Below are 10,857 nucleotides of genomic sequence, written 5' to 3'. Positions count from 1 at the left end.
AACCTTAAATTGGTAGAGGCCGTCGGGTGTGATGAATGCGGTCTTCTCGCGGTCGCGCTCATCGACAGCAATTTGCCAGTATCCCGAGCGGAGGTCTAGCGACGAGAAATATTTGGCACCATGGAGGCAGTCGAGCGCATCATCAATTCGGGGAAGAGGATGCACATCCTTCTTCGTTACCCGATTGAGATGGCGATAATCGACGCAAAACCGCCAGCTGTTGTCCTTCTTTTTCACAAGCACTACAGGGGATGCCCAGGGGATAGAAGAAGGCTCGATCACATCTTTATCTAGCATTTTATCAACCTCCTTTTGGATGACTTGGCGCTAAGAGTGAGACACTCGGTAAGGGTGCTTGTGAAGGGGGCTGGCGTTTCCAGTGTCGATGCGGTGGGCCACGACTTGTGTACGGCCTAATGGAGTGTTCTCAACATCAAATACGTCAAGGTACGAAAATAGGACACCACGGAGTGCTTCACTTTGGGACGGTAAGAGGTCGGGGGATATCATTTTGTCCAGAAGTGCCTGGGTTGGCGCCGGTATGACAGGTTGGGTCATGGGCTAAGCGTCAGCAGTGAATGAAGAAACAGTACATTCTTCCAGAGGTGACAGTTCGGCTAGTGAAATTCCTTGAGGAAGAACATGGGTCAAAGTAGAAAAGTTGAGGACTGGAAGCAGCGTTCTGTTGTTGGCAACAACCACTATGGTATGAGGAAGCGCGATGTTGCGCGAGAGGATCAGGTCTGTGAGGGGAGCGACCACATATTCACCATCAGGGACCGGTGGAAACGGTGACATAAGGACGTAGGTAGCAGCCTGCGCGGGTAGTCGTAGAAACTCCATGGAACGTAGGCGAGTGTGACTTGATGCGGCGTAATCAGGACACAATGGCAGTTCGAGCCGCAAAATGCCAGTAGAACAATCGATGAGGGCAGAGTGGGCGCTCAAGAAGTCAATACCAAGAATGACATCATGAGGGCAAGCGTCCAGAACAGCGAAAAGAACTGAAGTGTTGTGACCGGCAACAGTAACGCGGGCAGTGCACATACCAAGAACCGGTGTTCGGGTGCCGTCAGCTACTCGCACAGTAGGAGAGACGGCAGGTGTCAGCACTTTGCGTAGGCGGCGTCGGAGCGTAGAACTAAGAACAGATATGTGGGCGCCAGTATCAATGAGAGCAGTAACGGGCACACCGTCGACGAGAACACCGAGCAAATTGCGTCTGGAAGTAGGGTTCAATAGAGGTTTTTCTGTCCTTGTCGTCAATGCAGCCTCACCTCCCGGAGCTGCACTGGCTAGTTTCCCGGGTGGTGGCCAGAGGAAGCCGGAGAAGGAGAGCGACGGCGTTGAGGGGAGCGCGACTGGCGAATTTGAGGGGACGGCGATCGGCTGGACCAGTGTCCTTGTGCGGCAACGTCGGCGTAGGTCGATTCAGAGCGCGAAGACAGACGGTGAGGATCGCGGGCCGGAAATTGGTCGTCGAGAAGAGGTGTGCTATAGTACTGGCCACGATCTTGGCGGCGGTCACTAGGGAAGCTTGGTCGGTAATTCCGACGATTGCGGCAGTGGCGTGAAATGTGGCCGACGCGAGAGCAAGAAAAACAGATTGGGCGGTCGTCAGGCGTCCTCCACTCAGATGGGTTTCGGTAGCGGGGTGTGAACCGGGGAGCAGAAGCAGCAGCAGCAACAATTGGGGCGGCGTGGTGTTCAGTGTGAGGACCGGAAGGGCACATGGGCGGAGGAGCATAACTGGTGGCTTGTGGAACTAGGACGCCCATATTTGCAACCTCTTGACGGACGACTGCCTGAATGAGGGATATTGTCGCCAAATGGTCGTGACCAGGTGCCTGATAAGCGGCTGGAGCCATGGCTTCGAGCTCCTGGCGAACAATCCTGGCCAAGTAGTTAGGCGTCGAGAACGGAGGGGGCGTCATGGGATCTTCGCACGAGGAGGTGGCAGCTGTGTTCGGGAGTCTGTTAAAGCGCTGAGTAATCCGTCTGCTTTTTGCTTGTTCAAACCACCTGCATTCTGTGATGATGAAGTCAACCGTGGTGCAGTGCTTACACAGAAGTATGTTGAAGGCATCGTCAGCTATGCCTTTCAACACGTGGCCAACTTTGTCTGCCTCTGGCATGTCTTTGTCAACTGTGCGGCACAAGGCTAGCACGTCTTGGATGTATGCGACGTACGATTCCGTGGACGTCTGAGCTCTGGCCGCCAGCTCGTGCCGGGCTGTCATTTGTCGCGCGGCCGATCGACCAAACAATGCGCGCATCTTCTGCTTGCAGTCGTCCCAACTCGTCAGTTCTTCGTGCGTGTTATACCACACGCGAGCCGTGCCCCGTAGGTAAAAAATGACGTTGGCGAGCATTAGGGTCTCATCCCACCTGTGGTGCTTGCAGACGCGCTCGTACAATAAGAGCCAATCGTCGACGTCATTGTTGTCCGTGCCGCAAAACGTGCCGGGGTCGAGGGGTTGCGAAAGGACCACGGTTGCTGGAGCCGCGGGCACGGGCTGTGATGACTGCGAACTGTCCTCAGCCATGGAGGCAGGAGAAACGTGGCGTCCGCTCCGAAGATCCATAGCCGGGTGGAATAGAACCCGCAACCTCCACCAAAAAGATGTTACGGGGAGTATTTAATTGCCAGTAAACGGCTAGCGCTTGTCTAGTCAAGACTGCACAGAGCGCACAGGTTCCAGCAGGTTTCAGTCTGACAGAAGAGCCTCTGACCCAGCCCCACTACAACGTCTTTGTCTTTGCCATGGCTCGTGACAATATCAAGAGTATACAACATTTTTGGACGCTACTGTTACTGTCGTCTACACTTTGGCCTGACTTCAGCACTGCAACGGCCAGCCAAGGCAGCAACACTGGGCGAACAAGGAGAGCAACGCTGTGCGCAAGCGCGGCTATATATGCGTTCCCGTGTCTTCAATAAACGCTTCTTCGTGTGGTGATCACGGTGTGCATTACGCTCGATACATGGTGTCAGAAGTGTAGCTCGCTCACGGACCATGACCGACCTACCCCCGCCTGAGCCACTGCAAGTGGGCGACAACGCAGCGGCGTCCTGGCAGACATTCAAGCAACGCATCGAGCTGTACCTGATAGCAACGGAGCCCACGAAGCCACGCAGTAAGGAGCAGAAAGCTGCAATTTTTTTGCATGTTGCGGGTCAAGAAGCTATTGACGTGTTTAATACCCTGAACCTATCACCGGAGGAAGCTAATGACTACGACGCGTTGGTTAAAGCGTTTGAAAACTACTGCTTGCCTAAGCGTAATGAGACTTACGAACGCTATGTGTTCCGCTCGCGTCGTCAGGCACACGGAGAGCCATTTGAACAGTTCTTTCGGGATCTGCAACTAAAAGCAAGAACGTGCAACTTTGGGGATTTGCGAGATTCCATGCTGCGGGACCAAATCGTGTATGGCATTTGCAGCACTTCCCTGCGAGAAAAACTTCTTCGAAAGAAAGACTTGACGCTGGTTACAGCAGTAGAATGCTGCAAAGCTGAGGAACTTGCCGAATCGCAAAATAGGGCGTGGATGGAGGAAAACAAGATTGAACCTGTTTCACGAACGCAAGCGAAACGCGGGCGCCAAAAATGCCGGTACTGCAACTTCTCGCACGCGCCAAGGAAGTGTCCGGCGTTCGGCAAGACATGCAACAAGTGCACGAAGCCTAATCACTTCGCCGCCTGCTGTACAAGCAAGCGAGCAGCCGTTGATGACGTGTTCGAAGGAGCGGAGAGTGGCAGTGACTTCGACGTTCTGGAGATCAGCACGACGGAAAGTAAGCGTGGCCCCGAAAGTCGCGACTGGATTATAACAACGAACATTGAAGGAACTGATGTGCAGCTGAAGGTCGATACGGGAGCGCAGGCTAACTTGTTGCCGCGTTCGCTGTTCAAAAGGCTCGGAACTAAGCAGCAGCCGTACCCCACGAGGAGCATCCTGCGCCATTATGGGGGTGGCGAAATACCACACAGTGGCAAGGTTCGCCTCGCCGTGCAGTTAGACAAACGGCGTGTGCTACTTGAGTTCTTCATAGTAAAGAAGAAGCAAGCCATTCTGGGCCTCGGGGCAAGTGAGCAACTTGGTCTGGTCAACAGAGTGAACGCGGTGGACAGCAGCGAGGCATATGGAAGCCTAAAGCAGGCATTCCCGAGGTTATTCACTGGCATTGGCAGGACGCGGTGCGAGTACAAAATGGTGCTTCGAGAGGACGCTGTCCCTGTGGTACAGCCAACCCGGCGTGTACCTTTCGCCCTCAAGAAGCCACTTAAGAAAGAACTTGACCGGATGAATGCTGCAAACATCATCGAGAAGGTGGAAGAACCATCAGACTGGGTAAGTCCCCTGGTTATCGTGAGGAAGAAAAATGGGGACTTAAGAGTATGCATGGACCCGCGAGCAATTAATAGGGCGGTGAAGAGAGAGCACTTTCAGTTGCCATGTCGGGAAGAAATCGAAGGGGATCTGGCGCATGCAAAGTATTTCAGCAGACTCGATGCCAACAGTGGTTTTCATCAAATTCCTCTCGACAAAAAGACATCAGAAATCTGCACATTCAGTTCGCCGTTTGGCCGGTATCGGTATCTCAGACTGCCGTTCGGTATTGCATCTGCACCCGAAGTTTTCCAGCGTACAATGAGCCAGATATTTGACGACCTCCCGGGAACACGTGTGTACATTGACGATGTGCTAGTGTGGGGTTCTACGCAAAAGGAACATGATGAACGCCTGTTCAAAGCGCTGGAAAGGGCACAGGCAGAGGGCCTAACTTTGAATGCAGAAAAGTGCATTTTCGGACGCACTGAAATCAGCTTCTTGGGTGATAAGATTAGTTCCAAAGGTATTGAGCCCGATCCCGACCTGATAAAGTGCGTTTTAAACCACCCTCCGCCAACGACCAAGAAAGACGTTCAACGCTTGCTTGGTACCGTGAACTATTTCGGCAAGTACTTGCCACTGTTGTCAGCCCATACTGAGGCCTTGCGCAGCCTGATTAGAAAGGACACAGTTTTCGAATGGACGCATGTTCACGAGCGTGAGTGGGCGCAGCTCAAGATGATGCTGACGGAAGCGCCCGTCCTGGCTATCTTTAATCCCGAGCTTCCCACAAAACTGTCGACGGATGCGTCAGCATTTGCACTCGGAGCAGTGCTTTTCCAACAACATGGAGGAGACTGGCGCCCGGTAGGCTACGCGTCGCGGGCACTCACAGAAACCGAGCGAAGGTACGCCCAAATAGAAAAAGAGGCCCTGGGCATAACATTCGGCTGTGAAAAGTTCAATGATTATGTCATAGGAAGACATATCGTTATCGAAACCGACCACAACCCATTATTGGCAATTTCAAAGAAGGAAATAGGCGACATGCCACCGCGTCTGCAACGACTATTTCTTCGACTGCTCAAGTACGAGTTTGAGTTGCAGTATGTTCCAGGCAGCAAATTGGTTGTTGCTGACACATTGTCACGAATCCCATCACGGGAACAACCAGAAAAAGGCACAACGGACGTTGAAGTTCATGCCGTGGGCGCCCTGACTGCCGTCGTCGGACCAGCCACCCTATCCCGTCTGCAGGTAGCAACTGCCAGTGATGCAACGGCGCAAGACGTCATCTCCAGGCTGCAGTCATCAATGCCTATAGAAGGTGAACTAAAGTCCTTCACACAAGAACTTTCTGTAGTCAACGGAGTACTCCTCAAGGGAACCAAAGTAGTCGTGCCTGCAAGCATGCGAACAGAGATGCTGCGACGAGTGCACCAAGGGCATCTCGGCTTAGGAAAATGCAAATCGAGGGCTCGCAAGTTGATGTATTGGCCAGGAATGTCAACAGATATTGCTCAGTTCATTGACAGGTGTGACGTTTGCAAGAAGTTTGCTTATCGACAGCCTGACGAGCCCCTGTGCCAGCGCAGCGTTCCAGACATGCCATGGGCCAGAGTTGGTACAGATCTTTTTCAACACGCCGGAAAGCATTTTTTGGTTGTCTATGATGCCTACTCTAATTTTCCAGAAGTCGAGCACCTGAAGGAGACCTCTGCAACAACTGTCATTCATAAACTACGTCAGATCTTTGCAAGGCATGGAATACCACTAGAAGTTTGCAGTGATGGCGGCCCGCAGTTTGCGTCAAAAGAGTTTAAAGATTTTGCGGCTCGTTATGACTTTGTGCATACGATTTCAAGTCCACGTTTTCCCAGGTCCAATGGGCTCGCCGAGAAGGGCGTACAAGTGGTCAAGCGGCTTCTGGGCAAGACTGAGACCAAGAAAGAGGACTTCTATTTGGGCCTTCTCAACTACAGGGTGTGTCCTCTCGAAGATGGCCGTTCACCATCGGAACTGCTAATGGGACGAAGTCTAAGAACGCTACTTCCAAATTTTTCAGCGTCATCCTCAGGTCTCGTTCAAAAACATGTTCAGGCAAGGACCTCAGGAAGACCACTACCTCCGCTACAGAAGGGAGACGTCGTCCGAATCCTCCGAAATGGTAGATGGGATATCAAAGCGCAAGTCCAAGATCTCGTGGCCCCGAGATCGTACACCGTTCTGACTGAGGATGGCCGGATTTTCCGTCGAAATAGACAGCACCTTCGCAAAACACCAGAAGCGTTCTATCGAACCATCCATTACCAGGCGGACGACTGCGACGACGCCCCTGATTCATCTCCGAGCGCTGTCACACAGCAGAGGCAAGAACCTCCGCAGGCCACACAGGACCGACCACCAGCAGGCACACCAGGAGTGCCCAACATTGCAGATTCACTGCGACGATCTACCAGACCGCGAAGACCCCCAGACCGCCTGGCCTACACGCACGGGTTCCAGCAGACTGAAACAGCCTAGGAGTGTCGACTGCTACGCATCGATGTTGAGTGCTTTCAGTGCTTTCAGTGCTTTCAGTGCTTTCAGTCCTATCTGTGTTTTCAGTGTTTTCCTTCTTCAAAGAAAGGAGGATGCAACGGCCAGCCAAGGCAGCAACACTGGGCGAACAAGGAGAGCAACGCTGTGCGCAAGCGCGGCTATATATGCGTTCCCGTGTCTTCAATAAACGCTTCTTCGTGTGGTGATCACGGTGTGCATTACGCTCGATACAAGCACCGGAGTATTTTCAGAGAGAAATGGCTCGAATTCTGGAGGGGCAACCGAACGTCGTCAACTTGATAGACGACATCCTGGTTTTTGTCAAAGACCGAGAAGAGCACGACAAGCGACTTGTGGGGGTTCTTGAACGTCTGAGGAGAGCCGGAGTTAAACTCCACAAGTCAAAATGCTGCTTCGGTCAAGACAAAGTAGAGTTTCTGGGTGTGGTCATCGACGCCAACGGTATCTCGCCAAATCCCAGCAAATTCGAAGCACTGTGCAACTTGGAACCACTCAAGGACGTTCCTGGGGTAAGGCGATTCCTCGGCATGGCTAATCATATTGTTCGCTTCCTGCCCAACCTTTCGCAGGCAACCACCCCTATTCGCGCATTGCTAGGCGAGCAAAATGCATGGCAATGGGGACCGCTTCAAGAGACTGCTTTTAATCGAGTAAAGGCGATGCTCACATCAGACCTGTGCGTCGCAAAATATCATCCCAGTCGTAATACCATTGTCTCATGCGACGCGAGCTCATTAGGATTGGGAACCGTTCTTCTGCAGGAACAACCATACGGCGAGCGACGTGCGGTAGCGTTCGCATCCAGGTCACTTACGGAAGCGGAACAGCGCTACAGCCAGAGAAAGAGGCGCTGGCGGTAGCATGGGCAGTGCACCGTTTTGACCAATACGTGCGTGGCTTAAATTTCACGGTAGAAACCGATCACCAGTCGCTGTTAACACTACTTGGTAACCCTGACTTGGACACGTGGCCCCCACGTATTCAAAGGTTTCACATCAAACTTATTGCCTACCAATTTAGCCTGGTCTACGTTCCTGGCAAACAGCTAGCCACTGCGGATACTCTTTCAAGGGCTCCGGATGAGAAGCCGTCAATCAGTCTGTTGAATGTGGTAGAGGAGTTTATGAAATTTCAAGTTGCTACGGTCACAGACACGAAGCTGGTTACTGTAGATGATGTTCGCAGGCACCAAGAGCTGGACTGGGAATGTAACCAGCTCGTCAAATAATGCACTCAGGGCTGGCGTCATCCAGACAGGCTTCCGGAGCGCATCAAGAAGTACTGGAGCCATTGAGGTGATCTTTCTCTGTGCCACGGCATCTTGCTAAAAGGTAATCGCTCTGTCATCCCGGCTTCGCTGCAAAAGAATACGCTGGAACTTATCCATGAAGGCCACCAGGGAATTAACCGACGCCGCCTAAGGGCCCAAGATTCCGTGTGGTGGCACGGACTTTTGCAGCAAACACGGGACAGAGTCACTCACTGCTGGCAGTATGCAGTCACATGAGCACAAAGAAGTGAGCCATTGGTGGTAACGAAGACTCTAGCGCAACCGTGTCAAGAAGTAGGAATGGACTTGTTTAGTTACAACAGACACAACTACCTACTAATAGTTGATTATCGTTCTCGCTACCCTGAAGTCATCTACATGCGAAGCACGAACTCTGAAGCACGAACGATCAATGCAATCAAAAGCATTTTTGCTTGTTTTGTCATTCCCGCAGTAGTACGAAGTGATAATGGACCGCAGATTGCTTCACATGCCTTTGGAGCTTTTGCGAAGCGCTATGGGTTCCAACACATCACCTCAAGTCGAAACTACCCGCAGTCAACTGGGGAAGTGGAAGGATGGTGCGTGCGATCAAAGAATTGTTTGCGAAAGCAGACGATCCTTTTCTGGCTCTTCTGTCGTACAGAGACACTTCAGGCGTCACAGGGTTCAGCCCAGCGCTGCTTCTGTTGGGTCGCAGTCTGCGAACCAGGCTTCTCAAGACAGTGGATCGCCTGGAACCGAAGTGACCGGCGCCAGACGATGTCAGGTGCCAAGACGAATAGGTGAGAAGGCAGCAGAAGAAGGACTTCGATCGCCGCCATGCCGCGACCGTCCTTCCTCCGCTGCAGCCAGGAGATATGGTCTGGGTTCGAGACATCAAGGATATGGCATGTGTTCTTAGCCCAGCCTCCAAGCCCAGCTCGTACGTTGTGGAAACACCCAACGCAGTGCTTGTGCGTAATAGGATGCATCTAGTGCCCTATGCAGACCCAGCGATGAGCCAGCTCAGAGTGAAAACCGCGAGGAGCACGAAGCGCCGACCACGGTAACGGACGCCACAGTAACAGTGACACCCCAAGTCTCCAATGATCGCGGCGTGAGAGTCACCAGGTTTGGGCGTCGAGTCAAGACTCCGAGAACACTTGACTTGGGAAGTGTTTGGTGTTTCTTGTGTGCATATCTCAGGGGATAGATGTAGAGGGCGCTACGCGCCATGCGCTTCTATATATATATATATATATATATATATATATATATATATATATATATATGGTGTTACCGAATAAATGTGCGCATTCGTTCGGTCAACTAGCCTCTGAGTCACTTGGGTAGACGCGGCTAGCCTCTGTCAGAACCCTTAATCGTACACTATTCTCGAGCAGCATCCATACATGGCGAGAGCGCCTACAGAGCTCTTGCCACGTATATGAGGAGAGATAGCGGCAGTTCTGAATGAACAGGGGCCAGCGGTGAAAACAACAAGCTGCTGGTGGAATAACTGGCCCAAGATGGCCCACAAAGCCAAAAAAGAGGCTGCCAGGGCAGCGATCGGGAAGAGGTGAGCTCTGACAGTAACGTCATTTCACATTGTTGTTGTTGTTGTTGTTGACGTGTTTCCAGGGCTACGGGAGGCGGGAAAGTGGGCGGCATTGACGGCCGCGTCCTCGACGGCCTCGGCAGGACGGGCGGCGTTCTCGTCTCCCCTCCTCCCCCTCCCCGCCCCCAGTTCTTCGCCGACAGCGATGTGTGTACAGTTGGAGGTAAAAAGTATTGCGCAGGTGCCCTCCCAGCAGCCGCAGCCCCACCAAGGACTGCCATCTTGGCAGGCGCTCCGAAGGCAGCCGAAGCAGCAGGCCTAGCTAGCTGGAAGACGCCGTCTGCAGGGCGACTGCCGAGTATGTCGGGCAGGAGCAGTCGGCTGAGGCGAGGGCCCAACATGATGCGAGCTACCGCTAGCCTCCAGTGAAAGCGCGCGTCCCTCGCGCGCTTTTACTCGCACATACGGAGCGCGGCGACGATTTTATCGCCCTTGGACTTTATACGGAACCTCACGGCGACAGCGACGATGATGGCGACGCCGACGGCAGAAATGCGCTTGGAGTGTCCATATAATTGCTATCGCAATAATATTGAGAATTGGCAGCGCACTGTAATCGGGACGTACGTTACATATGGCTCCGTTGTCCTCCTATGGACATCATGTCGCCCCGTCGCCTTGCCTGAAAAGCTGTTGTCGCGCTACACAGGGCCCTACACGATATTCCGTCAGCTTGGCGATGTTAACAACGAGATCGCTCCGCTTGACCCGCGTGTCCGCACTGACGTTGTGCATCTCTCTCGGCTGAAGCCTTACTTTGCCGCGAGTTCTCCTCCACCGAGACGGCACCTTTACAGGCAGCGGTTAGGCTACGGCGCAACAAAGACTGACGCGAAAATCTGAAGAAGACGATTTGACGCGTTGAGGTGAAACTGGTCTCGACAGCCATCTTGTTTGTGCATTGTTGCCTTGCTTGTAAATATTTTAAATACAATTTACATGTGACTTCCGCAACGTAGCGATATATTGTAGCGATAGCTACGTTACGCCAGGTTTTCGCCTCTTCGCCATCGCCGCACTTTGAGCAGTGGCCGCACTGTGACGTCAGATCACGGTCCTCGATTCTCCAGCAACTCGGCTCGTCGCGG

General features: G+C 52.8%; 1 protein-coding gene across 1 annotated transcript; it reads left to right on the top strand.

Moving 5' to 3' along the window:
* The first annotated feature begins 2,850 nt into the window (after positions 1 to 2,850).
* LOC125945152 (uncharacterized) lies at positions 2,851 to 6,888 on the top strand. Its single transcript, XM_049666758.1, has 3 exons — positions 2,851 to 4,355; positions 5,445 to 5,664; positions 6,196 to 6,888. Exons 1-3 carry the CDS (start codon positions 3,018 to 3,020, stop codon positions 6,858 to 6,860), a joined length of 2,223 nt encoding a protein of 740 aa, XP_049522715.1. The 5' UTR covers positions 2,851 to 3,017; the 3' UTR covers positions 6,861 to 6,888.
* The last annotated feature ends 3,969 nt before the right edge of the window (positions 6,889 to 10,857 follow it).

This window comes from Dermacentor silvarum, chromosome 4 (genome assembly GCF_013339745.2).
Source record: "Dermacentor silvarum isolate Dsil-2018 chromosome 4, BIME_Dsil_1.4, whole genome shotgun sequence".
Classification (NCBI taxonomy): Eukaryota; Metazoa; Arthropoda; class Arachnida; order Ixodida; family Ixodidae; genus Dermacentor; species Dermacentor silvarum.
This window is presented reverse-complemented; position numbering and strand designations above follow the sequence as displayed.